This window comes from Lactuca saligna, chromosome 3 (assembly GCF_052625555.1).
Source record: "Lactuca saligna cultivar CGN05327 chromosome 3, ASM5262555v1, whole genome shotgun sequence".
Lineage (NCBI taxonomy): Eukaryota > Viridiplantae > Streptophyta > Magnoliopsida > Asterales > Asteraceae > Lactuca > Lactuca saligna.
The window spans coordinates 35,608,688-35,629,579 of NC_136419.1; the positions used below are offsets into that span (position 1 = coordinate 35,608,688).

General features: G+C 31.6%; 1 protein-coding gene across 1 annotated transcript; it reads right to left on the bottom strand.

Annotated features, from left to right (window-relative positions):
* Positions 1–14,156: 14,156 nt before the first annotated feature.
* Positions 14,157–15,200, bottom strand: LOC145035355 (uncharacterized). The gene has a single exon (XM_078983905.1). The coding sequence runs from the start codon at positions 15,198–15,200 to the stop codon at positions 14,157–14,159; it is 1,044 nt and encodes a 347-aa protein (XP_078840031.1).
* Positions 15,201–20,892: the final 5,692 nt, after the last annotated feature.

Below are 20,892 nucleotides of genomic sequence, written 5' to 3' on the forward strand. Positions count from 1 at the left end.
TGGTGACTATTTCACCTCTACCTCTATCATACAATAACAAAATATAATCATACGGTCAAGCATATCTGGGGTACTGACCTACCCTTCGGTCCTAATGACCGAGTCAGGGAAAAGCTATTCCCTGCTACTACCACTAACTCACATAGCATATCACATAAGTATATCTCATAAGCATAACGTATAAGAATATCTCATAAGCATACCAAGATAATTATTACGAAGACAATTATCTACCAATTACTCTTGTTGGTGGGCTGGTATTTTGGCCTTAGACCCACCCTTACTAGAAGGTAACACACCTCGATGTTGTGTATTGTTTGTACTGTACTCAGTGTGAAATTCGGCTCTCCTCGACTCGTCAATCCCTACACAACAACCTTGATAAGTTATCAATTTGTACTCACAACCCGTACAAGGGTCAATCTTGAATACAAGTCAAAGTCAAAGTCAAACCCTGCTCAATTCAACTCTTTGGTTGACCAGACTTGCCGAGTTGGTCCGCCAACTTGCTGAGTCCCTTCGTCCACATAATACTACAAACCTGTCCCCACTCATCGAGTCAAGCAAGAGCTCGACGATTTCACCTTCAACAACACTTTAGTAAATCTTCAACCAACTCGACGAGTTCTTCCTTGAACTCCTAGAGTTCATCTTCAACATATGAATGCGTCCAGTCTATGACTCGCCAAGTTGTATGAACAACTTTTCGAGTTCATCTTTAAAGACTGGGAGATTTCCTTGGACTCGCCGAGTTTGCTCGAACACTCGTCAAGACCCATGATTCCTAGGTCCCTTATGAACCAAAGCAAATGAGGAAACTTCCGCACTATCATCTGGTCCATTGACAAAAAGGATTTGGTGGTCATTACACCCTAGCTCTTTGAGTCCTAAGAATGACTCATCGAGTCCATCCTTGACCATTACTGCACAGTCGATTTAAATGGGTCTTAACACATCAAAACCATAGATCTGGCCTCCTAATGTCCATGTTACTCATAAAGTTCCAAACTTGGTGCACATGCAAGGGGTCTGTGGCTAAAAAAGCCATAGAAGATGTTCGACAAAGTGCATGGGGATCTCATGGCCATAGAGTTGGCACCTTTATGCCTTGAGACCCCTCCAATGACCCAAATCTAGAGTCAAAACTACATATAACCCTTTACAATTCCGATAATGTCTTAGAGAGCCCTAAAGATACTAAAAATCCAATCCTTAAGGATAAATAAACACATAGAAGACCAAGATAGGGGCATTTTACATTGATTGAGCTGGAAATGGACCAAAATCTCTAGATCTCCACGCCCCAATTCAAACTCTCAAGCTTCTTTCTTCTTCTCAAGCTTCACAATCCACCAAATGAACCAAAATGACCTTAGGACACACAAAAACAGCATGTGTATCGATATACAACTTTCTCGGAGTGATAGGGACGGTGAAGGCTAAGATAAGGTGTTTAACTATTGTGCAAACCTTCAAATTTAGGGTTTCACACAAACAACACCTACTCACCGAGTCAGTCTCCCGACTCGTCGACTATGTCACTTAAACTGTCTGCGGATCTCGACTCTACTCGACGAGTTGGGCATCCAACTCGTCGAGACCCAGAGAAAAACAAAAGAATGCTTGAATTAGATGCGTACCAGGAATCGGGTGGTTCACAACCGTAAACTCTTAGATTTCGATGAAAACAATAGATTTTGCTCTTGATAGCCTTGGATCCTCTAACAGATGCACAAATCCAACAATCAAACACTAATTAACCAAAGAATGATGAAGAACTTGAGCCGTAAACAACAAAAACGAGTTTGACACTGTATTGGCTCTGATACCAATTGTAGAGTCCCAAATCTAGGAACCAAAACAGTCACCAAACAATCAAAAGCATGAGCAATCAAGCACAAGAACAGAGAAGAAGAAAGAATTAATCAAGCAATGAACACGTATTAAAGCTGCACCTCAAACACATTAGGTACACCTTAACAACGCACACATACACCTTGAACACTCATTGACAATGCTCCTGCCACATTCTGACATACTCATATATATATATATATATATATATATATATATATATATATATATATATATATATATATATATATATATATATATAGGGACAGACTGACCGTGAACAAGATTCACGACCGAATACGCGTTCACGTCCGTATACCCGTTCACGGTCGTGAAAGCCTTTACAACCACAAACAACACCAAAATACACATCTAACGGACCAAGAACCTATTAAGACCTATACAAATAGTTGGCTAGCCCAAACTGTGTCCAAACGACACGTGAATAGACTATAACTTTTCTAGTTCCCTAGAGGCATAGACAATGACTTTTCATATACACAGTGACATGCCCACTTTGTTGCTTCCAGTTTCTACACCATATAACCATTCTAAATAAAATGAGATATAAAAGATTAAAGGGTTTACCCAAAAGTAAATGGAATGTTGGAAAATAAACACAATTTGTATCGCCGACGACCACAGTTCAATTCCATCCGGTTCGATGACAGGCTAGCGACGGAGATCGTATGGATGCAACAAGAGATAAGGATGTTAAAGACGATCAGAACGGATGCGACTAAAACGTGATTATCCACAACACTAAAGAATCGTCGATGGTAAGTGGCAATCCAAAGTTGAGAAGACGAAGGAACTTTGACAGCGAATAATCCACAAAATCATAATTTCTTTTTGGCTTTTTGTTTTTCCAATTCTATATTTTTCTACATTTAAATTAGATTAGTCGTGGATTTGAAAGAATATTTGTTATTCTATTTTTGTAAAATATTTTGTTGCTTAATTAACCCCTATTTTTTTGCTCTTAAGTTTTTTAAAAGTTGCAAAGATTGAAAATAAATTATGATTGGCAAATATAAAAGATCATAACCATTTATTTTTTTTCTTTGTTACTATCAAGGGTGTCAAATTTATTTTTCTCTTAACTTTTTTAAAAGTTGCAAAGATTGAAAATAGATTATGATTGGGAAATATAAAAGATCATAACCATTTATTTGTTTGTGCATATAAATTGAAAGTTACTTCCACACTATTATAACTAATTCCATGAGGCCCTTTAAATATAAAAAGATCTGGGAAGTACTAGGAAATACAGTTTCTCAAAAAATTTAAAACAAAAAACTAAATATTGCAAAGATTTGTATTTAAAAATATTGGACTTAGATGTAATGAATCTTGTACACCCACCAATATTACAACACAATGGAGAATCATAAAAAAAAACTTCTCACGAGGGAAAATTGGTCAAGAGACCAACCAAAGAGAAGTAGACTAGTAACCAATAACAAAACACTACATGTGGGGTATAAAGTTCTCGATTAGATAACTAGTGAAGACTTGGCTTGAAAAGACCCACTTGCATATGGGATTGATGCCTTGTCACATGATATATATATATATATATATATATATATATATATATATATATATATATATATATATATATATATATCAAGGTTGGAGAACGCGTTACTCGATACCTGTTCGACCGACTATCGAGTAGCGATTACTCGGGGAGTACTCGAACTTGGTAATTCATATTGATATATTGTTTGGGAAATTATATATGTCAAATCATAAATTAAAATCATAAGTTGATTCAAATATATAACAAAATCAGATAAATGTAAATACATAAAAATTAATAAACACATAATGATCTCACTTTGCGAGTAATTACTGAAAATTTAAGATATATATATATATATATATATATATATATATATATATATATATATGTGTGTGTGTGTGTGTGTGTGTGTGTGTGTAGTAATAATCACATGTGTGTGTTAACTAATAAATCATTAAGTACATTATACATATTAATCATCGAGTTGACCGAGTTTTATAACATTGCTCAGTTCAGTAAGGGGCCGATCTGGGAGTACTCTGAATTTTGTAAGTCGCCTCGGTAAGGGGTCGAGTAGCAAGTACTCGAAGGAGTAATTGGTCAACTCGACTATATATATATATATATATATATATATATATATATATATATATATATATATATATATATATATATATATATATATATATATACAGAGAGAGAGAGATAGAGAGATGTTAGCACCTCTATATATAGTGGGTTGAATACCAGTTGTAGAGTGTGATTGAGAGACGTAGTTCATTTTCACTAGTGAGTGAGATATTTATGTAGACCTAGATCTAGATCCCTTTTTGTACTCATACCTGTGATCTAATACATCTTTTAGCACCCAAATCACAGTCTTCTTTATGTTCTTTTAATTCTGTAAGCCAAATCAAATGCTCATAATTCACTACATTTGGTATCAGTGCGGGTCTTTGAAGATCAAAGAGACTTTTGAAGAAACAGTTCTCGATTTGGCTACACTCAACACAACTGGAATGTTTATGGTGAGTCTATTGATGATCTCGCAAAATCTCATAGATTCGTGCTTGTGTTATTGATTTTTTGATGAATTTGACTCATTGGATCAATTTTTTTTAAAAGACCCAATTGTTATGATCTAATATATTTCTTTCATTGATGAAGCCCACACAAGTCATGATTTATTAATGTTTACTTAATCCAAAATATGAGCCATAATATTCGAACTGATATTGTTGATTTTATTAAAGCCCACTTCGCATTCCAATTTGATAAAATCATTGTTCATCGGATTTAATTTAGCCCAAATTTATTGATACATATTTATGAGCCTAATATTTTAAATATGTTACTGTTCACGAAGATCGTATGAAGCCCAAATCAATTTAATTGGTATTTGCATAGTTCTCGATCAGATCATCTGTTTATTTCTTGATATTCGGTCAAATTTCTTTTTAAAAACTCTTTGTTTTGTTCGATTAAATCTTTGATTCATATATCTAATTCCAATCGAGTATTGTTATAAAGCAGAATCAATATAATTTTGTTTTCTATCTTAATGATTCATTCTCGATTCATTTTGTTTTGCAGAATCTGAATTAAAACGTAATCATTGTTAATCATATTGTTGTTCTTTTAATTTGTTGAAATCTATTTGATTTGATGATTTGAGAATCGAGTCTTGTTCTTGTACCAATCTTGTGAGAATTGTAGTCTGATAATTCTTGGTCTAAGGCTCGTATCAAAGAATCATTCAACTTGACTTTGATAAATCGAATGATGATGATAATCATTTTGAACAACAGTTAAGAAAAGATGAAGATGGGAATGATTATTGATGAATCAAAAGTGTTAGATAAAAAATTTTCAGAACAACGTTGATTTTTGTGTTTGTCGATAGTTGAAAAAAGTCAAACAAAAGTCAAAACTAAATTGTTGGATTGTTGTTCTGCGAATCTTATGTTGAAATCATTCGATGAAGGGTTCTAGTCAACATTAGATGGAGTTAAGTCGAAGTCGAATGTGTTCATTGGAGTTCTTTGAGGGTCGAACGTGTTAGAAATTCGGGGTATAGATAAACTTGGATCTATACCCTATTACACTTAAATAATATTAGTGATATAAAATCACCAACATAACGTGTCTTATTTTGATCGTTTGCATCGAATGCTTTAAAGTCGACTTTGGTTTGAAGCAGTTCAATTGATGTATTGGGATGTTCACTGGAGTTAAAATTAGAGTTGGTCAAAGGTCTAATTTCTCACCTTTGGAATGGAAATCTAAACAAAGATTATGAATTGATGAAAGTTTTCGCCATTGGTCAACTATTTCGCATCTTGCAAGACAGCTCGTTTTCACTTTTGGTGTTTTGTGGTCGAACAATTTGAGGTCAAATTCATTTGGTTGTAGTCATTTGATGTGCACTTGGTAATTTCGACAAGTGAAAATCAAAAGTGGATTGAGTTCGCATATGAGGTTACATTTTTGGTTTGGAAGTCGAACATGAAACGATTTGGGAAATGGGTTTGGCTGTCCAACAAAAATTGATTGGGTTACTTGATTTTGAAATCAGTTCACTATGGGTAGATTGGGTTTGGAGGTCGAAATCAGATTCGCATTAGGTCAATTGGTATGATTTCGAACTTAATTTTGACATGAGGTCAAAAGAACCGTTCGATGTGTGTCTTGTTATATTGATGCATGACTTCCTCATTCACGAATCTGGAAAGTCAAGTGGGGTAGAAGTGTAACACCGTAAATTTTCAAACAAAATTTTCATTTAAAAATCACATTAAACTCATTAACACAATCACAAAAATCCCAAAACATCACGTTATCAAAACACATGTCTGATATAATAAAATCCACGATCCTCAAAAACATATCTCCAACTCGTGTGTATAATCAAGTCGGTGCCTTACTGTAATCATGAGAAGTACCTGAAACACATAACACATCATACGGTAAGCACGAAGATTAGTGAGTTCTCCAAAATAACAAAAATATCTCATTAGCCTCTCATGTCTATGCTCGAATAAGACCCTTTGGTCAATGTGTCTCAGTAGGACTCTCCGGTCTCACAACTCAGGTGGACCCTCCAGTCCTAACTCAGTAAGCACAGAATAATACACAACATACATCACAAAGACATATTGTAGGATATCACAATAATCAATATAAACACATAAGACCCTCCGATCACACACTCAGAGATTACCACTCTAAGTAAGTATAGTGAAAAGACTCACATAGGATAATTATCTCTAATTAAAGATTAAATCACATCTCCAAATAAACTAAGTTATTCACTATCAAACTCTTGGAATGGGTAAAGGACCATTTTACCCCTCCATGGTCCCCAAAATCCATGTCTTGACTAAACCCTAAAGTCAACAAAATTCAACACTCGAGTCAACAATCCATGTTGACCTGAATCGCCGAGTGCATCTATGTGACTCGCCGAGTCTCCTTGTTTCTTCAGAACCGTTGCGAAAACCCAACTTAACTCATCAAGTTGTCTAATCAACTCGCCGAGTAACCCATGTCCAGACTCATCAGGGAAAACCCTAGTCGACTCGTCGAGTCAGCTCATTGACTTGGCGGGTCCATTCAGTCTATGTTCTCATTCATATGTTTTAAGTTAGATCTACAACCCGAAACTCTAGATCTAGCCTCCTTAGGCTGAGATACCACGTATAACCACAATCTGTCACAACTAGCATTTTAGCTAGGAAATTCTATTCCTGTGTAATCATTCAACTATTGTAAAACATAGACTCAAAAAGTAAATCTCACTCAATGCTCATCTAGATTCACCATTTATGTTCATCAAAGAGTTTAAAAACCCTAAGAATCCCGGTTTGAGTTCATATTAGACTAGGATTTCCTTATTGGGCCTAATGGACCAATAAGCACCCAATTCAAACCTTATTGGACTTAGAAGTCCTAAATGGATCCTAATTGGATCCAATTCATAAATTCTATAACATTTTGGACCATTTGGGCTTAGAAAAATTCATTCTAACCCTAATGGTCCTTATTGGGCCATATCTAATTCAATTAACATTAGTGAACTATAAGCCCATTCTTTTATTCTAATTGGGCACTGAATGCTTCCAAGAGCCCAATGGGCAGAAAAATTCTATGTTTAGGATCCAAATATCCTAACTAAAGTTAATGGGCCCAAACTACTCCACCCTTTCTTCTTGGCCCAAAATCTCGGCCCATGTATAAAAAAACAAAAAGATGAGATTAGACGGGGGGTGACTTTGGGAGGTGCCACCTCTATTTTATACATCATATATCCATGCAAGGACCACCAAGTATCCATGCTAGTCATTTCACCATCTCCCATCCCCTCTCTTCTTCTACTTACGGCCAAGGCGAAAACACACACACACACTAGAAAAACTCTCTACAAACACTCTCAAGAATCATTCATCTCTTCCTCCAAAATTCTCCAGATTTTGCTTGTGTTTCAAGACGGTTTTCACAAGATAATCATCACTTGTTGGTAAGTCTTTACACATCCAAGTTTATAACTCCATACTCATATTAGATCACTCTTTTAAGCAAAGTTTTTGTAGAATTTGCTTCCTATAACTTCTTAAGTTAGAAATCTACTCAAGAAAACTTTCTAGGACCAAAATCATCTTCATTTCTTCAAAATAGAAACATCAAAGCAAAGGTGAGTTCATACCTCCTTGTTTTTGGTTTTTATATGATTTTTGGGGGAAAGTACAAGAAAAATGTGTAGATCTATGTGTTATATGCATGTTTTGTGTGATTTCTTAACTTACTTGGTAAAAATATGTTAGATCTTTGTAGATCTCGAAATTTTAAGTAATATTAAACAAAGATCTATGAATTATGACATTATATACATCATATTATCAAGCCATAAGTGATTACATGTTTAAGATACAAAAGATTTCAACAAGAACCTTGTTAAAGGTCAAAATTGTCAAGAAAACAAAAGATAAGGGTAAAAAGTGTCATTTAAGCTTTCATAAGGGCCAAACAGGTCCTACATGAATATAAAGGTATTTTTATATTAAACATACTTTTAAAAGGGTGAAAAATGAAAATTTAAACTTAATGGGCCAACATTTGGGCCTCACGGTTTTTGGGGCCCAAATTGCGAAAAAAATGAAGTTTTGGGTTAGAAATGATATTTTGCCAAAGTTTGGGAAAGTGTATGTCATTAATTGCACGTCGTAAAAGGCTGTTTTTCTAGTAGTGTTCCTTTCCACCTCATTTTACCACTTTCTATGTTATATATTAGGGTCGAGGATGTGGTATGGAGTTTAGCAAAACCCACCTCAAAGTTCTTCCTTTCCATCTCATTTTACCACCTTCTATGTTATATAACAGGTGTGGTATGCCAAGAGAAAAGGAAGAAAAAAGAAGATACGAGAGAGATAGGGGGGGGGGGGGGAAGCTTGACACTTTTTAGCTGAGCTTGGCTCCAGCCACACACTAGGCGCGATGTTTTCGATGATTAACATTCCATGATTTTTAGTCCATATGGTTTTATATTATCACTTCACTATAAAAAGATGTCTGTTGAATATCACTTTTTATAGCATCCTAATATTTCCATGTGGTAAGTTGTTTATTGTTCACTTTTGATCTGTCTGATAAGAGTTGAAGCAGAACCATATTTGTTGACATAAATTTTCATTATGTGATTCGTGTTCAACTACCTAACCTTATAAAGAAGTTCATCTAATTTAGAATATTTTTTTCAAGTTATCATTTATAAAATCTCTATTCGTCACATGGTTTAGTGAATCATGAAGATGGAATTTCAACAAAGTACAACATAAATCTCATTTTCTAAAGCTTAAATCATTTGTATTATCATATGGGAATTAAGTTACATTTACACAACACTTAACATGCTAACCTAAACAAAGAAACCAACTCTTAGGCTTTTTTCAGCACCTATAATTATGTTAGAATAGTCTTCTATAACTTTTGAATGGGGTTGGCTAAAAAGACACCCTATATTGCAATATGGACACCCTAATTAATTTTTTAAATGTTTTTAGTGGTTGAAATTGCATTGTTTTTCGGAAAAACTGATTACAAACAGTTAATTATTGGTTGACTTTTTAAAAAGTGGTCAATTGGGTGTCCAAAGGGTGTCTTATTAGCAACACCCCTTTTGAATATGTAACAAGTACATTGTGCGGTACACTCTCTACCCTTTTTCTTCTATAAAATCCACCGTCCCACCTTATATTGATTTACAATCTTCAGGTACACTCTCTGCCCCTTCATCTGCCTTCTTCCCCAGCAAGAGCCCCTCTCTATTTTCTGGATTTTTTTTTATCGATCCTTGCTTCTATATATTTTGTTAATATTTATGTTGATTAACAAAGGTATAGTTTTCATTTTGGTGATGTTTTGATTCATCATGAAGGTGTGATTTAGAGTTTTAGATGGTTGATATGGTGTAAAAATGGCTTGAATCATTAGATTTTTTGAAGGTGGACTTTTGAGGAAGGGTTAGTGAACAACTGCTTTGGCTTCCATCACCGTTGTATCTAACCATCGCACCACCACTACGACCACTGCCATACCCTTCCACTCTATCTATCTTTCTTGATCTATAAACTTAGATTATCTCTCACTGAACATTGTCTTTCTCCTTATGCTGCCTTTGTACTCTTCCCATCTCCCCTTTTCTATTTTTTTATTTATCACAGTTACATATGCATTGTATGCTTCATAATAGATTTAGATGTTCTAATAGCTTGCTAATATTATGTTTTTTTAGAGTATAAAACCCACTTTGACTGGTTTGAAGAAAGAAGCCAAATAAGGTAATCTTATGTTTATATATACCTTTGTCCAAGAACCTGATATGCAAGTAAACGATTTCTATTTATTGAAATATTTTTTGTTACTTGAATATTGCAGACCTATCATTAAAATATCTATATTGACACACATCTAGAAGTGGGGATTAAGTTTCAGGCATTTGATATTGCAATAAAACAAGGTCAGGCTTATGATAGGTATATGTTTTTAAAATATGTTTTAAATACTTCCGTAGATGGAATAATCACATAAGTTTCATTTTACAAGTCTTTGTAAGTTTTGAATATGGTCAGTCAGCTAGGTTTAACACATTATGTTTTACTTGATTATGATAAATTTGTTTGAGCTGCATGTTATCGTTGCTATAGAAAAACCATTTCTTTGTGTGAAGATTAATGTATGAAGCAGAAGATGGATGAAATGAGAGAAATGTTGAGTTTGCAATCTCAAAATTTCACATAAAAAAGAACGTAACAATGGAGAGTTTGTACTTTACTTTCCTTATGGGCTTTTTGTATAATTAAATTAGTTGTACATTTATTTCCTTATGATTGTTATTACAATCACCTTGTTTCCTCTAAGCATTGTTTTGATTTATCTTTTCTTATGATGGCAGAAAGTTATTTAGGAGCTGTACATTTATTTTTAGTCATTTGATAAGGGTGGTTATGGAAATAATTATTCACATCTAAAGAGTTTTGTCAAGAAGTGAAGCATTTGATAACAAGTTACAAATTGGCTCCAAATTTTTCGTGTTTGTATTTTCTTTTCTAATATCTCTTATATATATATATATATATATATATATATATATATATATATATATATATATATATATATATATATATATATATATATACACATACATTTTATATGTCTTGATGATTAAGATATGTTTTTATCAAGATTCGGTTAAAAACAGTTGTACATACAGTTTTATGTTGATCAAGTGCATAATTTTTAGAAAATAACATAATGGTCCTTTTTTGGTTAGTATAAAATATGGAAAGTTATTTACTCATGTTCTTATGCCTCTAGAGTGGTTTTGTTAGAAAAAAAGATAGGTAAAAAAAGAATAAATGAAGGGCTTATTAAGGGTGCTTGTGTAGAAATATGAATAAAGGGCAAATTGGTCTCTTTTTGGTTTATGTTGCAAGTTATAAGTTTGTTCGAGGTTTTATGATTCTAGGTTGGTTTTGGTTGTTCGAATTTGTAAAAGTAATAGATTTGAAGTGTAATGACGTGTTTTTTATTATAAATTCAATAAGGAAAGAACTATGTTGGGTGGGAAAGTATGATGCATTCTGGAGCAATTGTTATTAATCATGCAAGAATGACGGTAAAAGATGGACAATAAAATAGGCATCCATAAACTAAAAAACGAAAAATATTTAATGAAGTTTTTTTTTTCTTATTACAATGAAAGATCTATTTTGATTTTAGAAAACATTTTTTTTTTATTTAAGACTCGATTGTTGACCATCTAATTGGGCCATAAAATATCGGAAGTAACTGATTAGCTTTCATATTTTAAATATATAAATATCATAACTAATAATAATATATGTTATATATCAAATATTTCCTAATAATCATTAATATAAAAAATATAAAAAAAGATTTACCTCATTATTTTCATTTTATTTTAAGAATTTTACCCAATATAATATATATCATAATAACTACTAATGAATAGTAAAAATAAACTATTTGTGTAATCATCCGGGAAAACATTTTTTTTTAAATTTATACGGAGATTTTATTTTTCAAATATGTTATCTTGATATATAAACACTCTATTTTCAACACAATGAATCCAACATATAAAAACACATCTCTAACATAAAAAAACAACGAATAAGTTAAAAAAATAGATTAATCGTTGAAAAGAAAATGAATCGTTGAATTAAAACTAATGCTCAATGATATTTGAAAATACATTTGTGTATTCACGTATATTTGTAAAGAATCTCAATTTTTATTTTTAATTCTTATTGATTTTGTTTCTGATATCATAATTATTATTGATAATTATTTAGATGTATTAAACTATTCGTACAAAAAACTAATCGCCTAAAGAAGTAATTTATGAAAAAACTATTCACACCCGTACCTTGACATGGGTAAACGGCTAGTGTGTGTGTATATGTGTATATATATATATATATATATATATATATATACACACCACACACACACACACTACTTTATAATACATACATAATATATATTTTAAGACCAAAGTCTTAAAAACAAGGAGATAAATTTTTAGCCTTTGGATTTAATTTGAATAGTTAGGATAGTGATCCATGTCAATAGATTTAAACCAATCAAAATCAAGTATTTTTTAAAATCTATATCTATAATCTAAGAGGTACAAAATGTTATACATCAAAACAAATTATTAAAAAAGCTAGAAGAAAACCCTAACAAAATGTTCGGCAGGCGATTAAAAAAACTCAAGGCGTACTTTTCAAATTTAAAAAAATGAGTCAAATTGGGACAACGAATCGTCGAAGCCCTAAAAATTGACGCTTCTTCTTCATTTTCTACCACTTTCATTTTTCAGCATCTCCTTTTTATCTCCACACCTCCAACACCCCTAACTTCCCTGCGCTACACCACTTGCCGCTCCACTAGAAAGCCTAGGCTCACCACTAGGTCATCGCGGTTTCAATCATCAGGCACCACCACGACACTATCTAAGGACATGTCCCATGTCTTCATTTCCCTTTCTATCTCACAGATTTAATTTTTTCATTTAGAAGAACAAAAACCATGCTCCCCTTCTAACCATAGAATCACTTTTTTTGCTTTATTGCACCTTACTAATTGATATAAACTGATTCAAGATGGTCAATCTCCAAGACAATGAAAATGAGTTATTTGTAAAAGTAGGTTGGTTTTCAAAAACTATTGTAGAAATAGGTTAGTTTTAGAATCTATTGTAGAAATAGGTTGGTTTGAAAATCAATTCTTTCTGAAAAATAAATGCATATTTTCATTTTTAACCCATCAACTTTAATATTTTTTTAATTATATTTTTTACCATTGAACAATCCATTTTTTACCCTTATTAAATATTATACATAGATTACTTTATTCTATAATATATGATTATATCTTATGTATTATTATTTACGAAATATACCTTTAAATAGAGTTTATAAAGACCTTCAAATAGATACTAATACTGAATATTTTACAACAGTACGAAATTACAAGAATAATTAAAAACGATATTACAATACGAATTAAGCGTAAAATTACAATACAAGTTAAACGGTAACTTAAACATTAATTGAAAATGTTACAAAGTTCACGTCACATTGAATCTTGGCTGGGAATTTGGACAATTTCTTCTATTATGACCAGTTTGGTGACATAGTCTACATTTGCGAGGTTCGTCGTGATGACGAATGTCCATCTCGTTATGAAATTGATTTGCACGCCTCCGGCCTCTATGCACAGAAAGTTTCGAGTTATCTGCTTTAATCTTCCAATCCGACTCTAACCAATAATCAACATGAGAAAGTGGGACAAAAGCTGACGTATATTGTTGTTTATACGTCATAGTAGTGTACACAGTATTAACAATAGAAATAGGGTTATCCCCTCTATAACCGCAAACTTCAATAGCATGTGAACATGGAAATCTTTCCATTTGCCACTTACCACATGTGCATGTTTGTTGAAAATAATGGATACTGTATGTATTTCCCCCTTTGCCATTTATCTGTAACTTTGTGACAATTCTATAGACACCTTCACTGTAGTCAAACTTGGTTAATGTATGGCTTTGTGCACAAGTTTCTCTTTTTCGAAAGAGACGCCACATACATGATGGTAGAGGTGTATTGCAATTCATTGCAATATCACTGTACTTTCTAAAAAGTTGTACAGTTCTATTGAATGTAAGGTCAATACATGCCCTGATCGGTAACTATCTTGCTCCGCGAAGTGCATTGTTCAGACTCTCAGAGATATTTGTTGTCAAGAAACCCCATCGACAATTGTCATCATATAAAAAACACCATTGGCTTCTTTTAATATCCTTTAAATACTGCCAAGTTTCGAGATTGATATTTTTTATTTCATTCATATACATAACAAACTTTCTTCTTTGTGTGGTGCTACCAATAGACCAACAAAGCTTTTTAAGGCGCACATTCTTGTACCTTTGCATGAAATTACTTCTAATGTGTCGAAGACAAAAGTGATGGTATGCTAATGGCTCTTGCCATTCTTGTAGATTTTCCATTGCATGAATTATTCCTTTGTGCCTGTCTGAAACAACACATAATTGTCTGTTTTGAACAACAAAATGTCTGAGTTGGTAAAAAAACCAGCCCCAACTATGTGAACTCTCTTCATCAAGGATAGCATACGCATCAGGCAATATACTATTGTTTTCATCTTTTGTGACAGCGACAAGCATTTTTCCTCTATATGAACCCTTCAAATGGTAGCCATCTACTGAAATAACAGGTCGACATAGACGAAACGCATCAATAGCTGGTCCAAAAGCCCAAAAAACATATTTGAATGTCGCTACATGTGTTGATGAGCTATTTGGACAATGAAACCCCTTCACAACTGTATCAGGATTTGAAGCCTGCAATGCTGCAATGTACTTGGGCAACTCATCAAAGTTACTCTCCCAAGTTCCATAAATACTCTCTATAGATTTTCGCCTACCATGCCATGCCTTATCATAAGAAACATCAACATTCAGACTATTTTTAATATCTGATTGTATATGTTTCACTCGATAAGCAATATCCTTTTCAATTGAATGGAGGATATACAAGGCAATAGTTGCAGAGTTTAGATTTTTTATTATTATTGCCAGTACATGATCCAAAACAATTGTGTGCATCCACCCAACGTGTAATCTTCCATATGTTTTGATTTTTCTTCTTAACTGCACGAACATACCATGCACAACAGGGCGTACAATGCACACTACCAGAACTTTCTTCTTCATTTCCTAGAGTCCTACACTTTGCTACCCACAAGTTAGGCTTACTATCATACACTTTGAACTCTCTATTTTGGTTGATAGACCAAAGTGTCACTGCCTTTTTTTTTCACTTGGAACTTACTTTCAAATTGCATTCCTAACCTTATTTTATTTTCTGACTCCTTCCAAACATCTATTTGAATGCGGTCTTCCAAACCGACTATGTCACCGTCTCCTATATCTCCAACATCACTCATAAAGTTCATAACTGGAGTTTCACACACACCATCATCATCAGAATCTTCCCCAACACATAATGACTCTCTACTATTATCTTCACTATATAATGAGTTGGCTTCATCACAATCTCCCTTAAATGTAACACAATCAGCCAAAGGAAATGGTACATTTGATGGATTGGAGGTCTCCCTTTATGATACCATTCTCATATTTAATATTACCACCCCAGTATAAATTAATCATAAACAGACGATCTAGAGTCATAATGATATATGACAAAATATAACTGCAAAATAAATCAAAATTTAAAAAAGAGATTAATAAGTATGCTACATATGATAATTACTATTATTAAATATATGACATAAAGCCAATAATATGTACCTTGTTATGGATGAACGAATGTTGAAGAAAAAGAAGAAGGATTTAAGTTCAAGAATTGTAAGAGAAATTCATTAGCTAGGTTGGAAGAGATGAAAATCTATTGATTATAAGAAAGAGAATTTATAATACAAAAAAAGTGAGATGATTTAACGATTCACTCAATTATTTCTACTGAGTTTTCATCAACAGTTACAATTGAGTGTGCAAAAGAGTTTTGCTTTTGTAGTTGAGTAAAAACAAATAACATAATTATAGAGTTTTCGCAAATAGTAACAACTCATGCTATACATTTTAGGTATTGTGGATTAAGATTTTCTTATATTTACAAATAAACGATAATAAAAATATCAGTACAAATATTATGATTTAGTGTTTAATTTAAATTCTAACTTAATGTATATTTTTAATGTAACATCGTTTATAGTTGATCTTTTAATTTTCCGAGGTAATATATTTAATATTAATATCTATTTGAAGATATTTGTATTATTCATTTAATGGTATAACTACTTAAGAATAATACATAAATTATAATTATATATTTTATAATAATTATTTATGTATAATATATAATGAATGTAAAATTTTGAATTAATCAATGAAAGATATAAATAATAGAAAAGCAATTAAAGTTAAAGGGGTTTACTTGAATATATATATATATATATATATATATATATATATATATATATATATATATATATATATATATATATATATATATATATATATATATATCATTAAATAGAGTGGGCCTAACTAAAAAGAAATCTATTTCTACGATATATTCTAAAACTAGCCTATTTTTACGATGCTTTTTGAAAACTAACTTATTTTTACAAAAAAAACTGCAATGAAAATACATCCAAATATATAACAATGCAAAAGTTTAAAAACTAGGAAGTGGAAAACATGGCTAACCGTAAATTAAATACTCTGCTCTTTCAATGCAAAATACATTAAACAAATAATTAAATAAAATACAAAAGTGGAAGCAGTAACATGCAATCAAGACGTGGGTGACTTTCATCTAAGGCGTGGGTTCCATGCAAAGCTATTAGTGACACTCCAGAAACTGTTGCATAGTATGTCACCACAACTTATCCATTTAATGTATATACTAATATATGATGCATCCGGCCATGGAAGTGGCCTTGTCTATAAGCCTAGACACGTATCACGATTATTCTTGGTTCAGGTATTGGGTTTACCATTCCTTCAGTCAAAATAAATATTTTTTCTAATAGATCTAGCCATTATCTTAAGTAAGCATTGGATTTTATTTTTCCTTTTTTAAGATCTAACAATTTCATTTCATAGTTATAGGTAGCGTTGAGTTTATATATACAACATTCACTCTACTTATCTGACTCTACCATGATCATTGCAATTTTCGTGAACAAATGAAATTATAAGTGGTGGTGTTGGAAGATATCGTAACTCCCTTATAAAATCACTTCAAGAAGAAGATGGACACAAGAAGACAACAACATTGTGCGATGGTGGTCTAAGATCTTGAATCCCCCTTTCAATCGCTTTCTCTCCTAACTCACCAAATCATCGACAACCTGGTAAGATCTACTATATTCTTTGTCGTTTGTAATGGCTTGGATGGATGTTACGATGGGAGGTCTTGGGTCTGTATGAAATTTTGTTATATCTATGTAATTTCATTAGTAATTTTTATCTCAAAATTCTTTGTGTTCTGGTTTCTTGGTATTATGATTTTTTCATATAAACACTTTGGATCTGGATGGAGGTTAGGAAGATAGATATAAGCACACCGAGATGCACCAACATGATCTAGAGGAGAGGTAATGGACTTGAAATACGAAAAGAGAAGAGGGGAAACAGATATTTGTTCTTTCTTCTTCTTCTCTATTTATCTTTTTGTTGACATAAACACAAACATAGATTTGTATTGATAATCTAATTCCACATGGTTCACTACGTTTTTGTTTATGATTTTAGTCCCCTCTTACGTAAATTAGGGCATTTTTTAAATTTCAAGACTTATTTGTTCTTGCACTTTAGGATTTAATGATGAAGCTGATGGTGAAAAGAACAAAAATATAAGTACCAAAAAATTAGAGTAGGTAATTTCATATCCTGGTAAGAACATCTTTGATCATCGCCGACTCTCCATCGATTTTTAATTAATTTTATTATCCAAAAATTTGCTAGTAATGAAACATGTTTTCCATACATGTGTATTGTCACTCAGTTACAGGATATGTGAATGAAATATTTTTAGAAAATGATTGCTTTTTGTATAATTTTGTAGCTGATTGTGAACGATCCATTATTCAAAATAAATAGTCTATGTTGAAGCTAACTTGATTGTTTAATCATTTTTTCTCTTGCCTTTTCATGTTTACAAATGGTTTTACTACATTTTATTAATAAGGCTCAAGGGTATGCTAGATTTAGGTTTATAAATTTATAGTTTTTCCAAAATGGTGGATGCATTATACAAATGGCATGACCAAGTTGCAATCTACCATTTTTAGCTGACTAGTGCATTCTTTTTTAAGATGAATGAGCTTTTTCACAAGAATATCGTTTATTTGTTAGATGGGTACGGTGAGTTTGACATTTTATAACATGTCCAAGTTCTGAAAATTATTTAAAATTTGGTACCTAATTTGGAAGTTAAAGAAGTTTTGATGTTGATCAATAAATAATGGATAAAGTGTTTAGGTATATATTTAAAGGTTAAATTTGACTTTTTCTATAATCCATGGCGTGTATAAGTTTTGGTTTGGTTTTAAAGATGAATAGGAATTTCAAGTTGTAGAAGAGCAAGCTTGTGTTTGGTCTTAGCAGTAGTTGTCATGTAATGAGGATCTAGATGATTCAACAAATATGATTATTGTTGCTTCTAAGGCCATTTTCAAATTGAATTGGTTTTATAATCTTTTTGTAGTATTCAATGTTCCTATAGGATGGTGGTGCTATTCATTCACGTTCTTTTGCTTATTTTTGATGGTTTACTTTCATCTGAATAATAGTTAAATTGTATCATCTGTTTTTCGGTGTAATATATACCGCCTTTGTAGACATGGGTGGAGAGCTTCACGTGGGTTTTTACCTTTGGAAAATGACACATAAATCATATTATTAGTTTATCCTATGAGTTTTTTAGTAAAATGGACTTCGATTTAGTATTTAAACATCAAAAACATTATGAAATGGTTGGAATCAAATATAATATCTCTATAAAGACATATTGATATTCGATATAATATGATACATGAATATAAAGGGAATTTGTAGCAACCTTAAAAGAGCATGTGTAGATTAATAATAATATATAGATGTCAAAGTATGATTGCATCCACAAATTTGATCCCAAATTTTACAAAAATAGTCAAAAATTATGACTAATGGTTGTTGAGTTTTGATTGAATATTTGTTTCTCAATATTCCGTATAAACAAAAACTCATTTTTAATTATTTTCAAACGAAAAGAATATTTTTTGCTTCAATCCTTTATAATAACATATTTTTCTATTTAACCGAAAACATTAACATATTTACGAAAGTTAGCAAAAAAACATTATTGCACCACCACTTCCAAAAGTTAATATCCCTAATAGTCGAAACAAAACTATTTCCCAAAAGAATTATTTTTCATAGTTGCATCATTAAATAAAATCAAAGAAATAGATAACAGCAGATAAGAAACTATTCTATATGCTAAAAGACTAAAGCAAACTATCTGACATGAAAATGAAACTAATCGTTGCATATAAATTATTTATCGAAAGAAACCATTTGGCATCGCCGCATCGCGCGGGTATTCTAGTAGTATATATATATATATATATATATATATATATATATATATATATATATATATATATATATATATATATATATATATATATATCATACATACTTATAAAGCTAGTACTTTTTTTTGAATCTCATGCATTTGAAACCCTCTTTTTTAACTTCCTCAAACCACATTCATTTGAAACCTCTTTTTTTTAACTAATGCAACTCAAAGTTTTCTTAATTATGATTTAACACTCAAAATTTTTATAACTTATATTATGTTTAATTAGCATTTAGTGAAAAGTTTACTATAAAAAAACCAATCTTTTGGGAAGACATGCATACAAATCATAAACAAATTTCAGAAAGAAAACAAACTTAAAGGTTTTTGTGTTGAGTTGAGGTCTTCTGATCACTTTTGGAGATATGCTATTATATTAGAGCTTTTAATTTGTAAGTTTGTTATACTAATTCGTTTTTATATTTTCTTCTTTTTTGGATTATTGTAAATACAGTCATTGTATATCGTGGTATAATCGTTAATATATTGATCATATGTTATATAGGGTGATGTAGAAAATATTTAATTAAATATTTTAAATATGTTTTTTTTTGTAATTGTACCGTTTCAAAAAAATAATTAATTAAAACACATGCATATGTTATACTTTCCATCTCTCTCTCTCACTCACTCACTCTCTCTCTCTCTCTCTCTCTATATATATATATATATATAGAGAGAGAGAGAGAGAGAGAGATGGAAAGTATAACATTATAATAGAGGTCAAAACACTTCAACCAAAATTCATTTAAAATCTAATATTTCAATTGCTTTTTAATAATGATTGTAAAAATTTCAACATGTGTTACTTAATTGAATGATTAATAAAAATATTAATGTTTAGAAACTCTTAACTCTTAAACTTATATTATTTAATTTGTTAGTTAACTAAAATATATTTCCTAAATAAAGATAACATTTTTATGTTTGGTTACTCATATTTGTTTATGTAATTAGAAAATAAGGTGTACATAGAATGACTACTTCAATATCACCTAGGAATCGATACCACTAGAGATGTATGTTCTCTTTAACTGGTGGTTGGAGATCCACATATATTTTTTAATTATTTATAATAATGGTTAGTAATATCTATTTTATATATTTCTATTCACCTTAATTTTTTAGGTACAAATTAAGGAAGATGATTCTCGGCGCACCAACATAAAGTCAAACGTATGCCTTGCAAAATATGTAATTAAAATTAAATATCATATTTACTAATAGACTTATTTTAAAACTCTTGATGAC

What these genes read in the sequence shown, in the direction of transcription:
- LOC145035355 (XM_078983905.1), bottom strand. Translation starts at nt 15,200, where the DNA reads ATGAAGAAGAAAGTTCTGGTAGTGTGCATTGTACGCCCTGTTGTGCAT.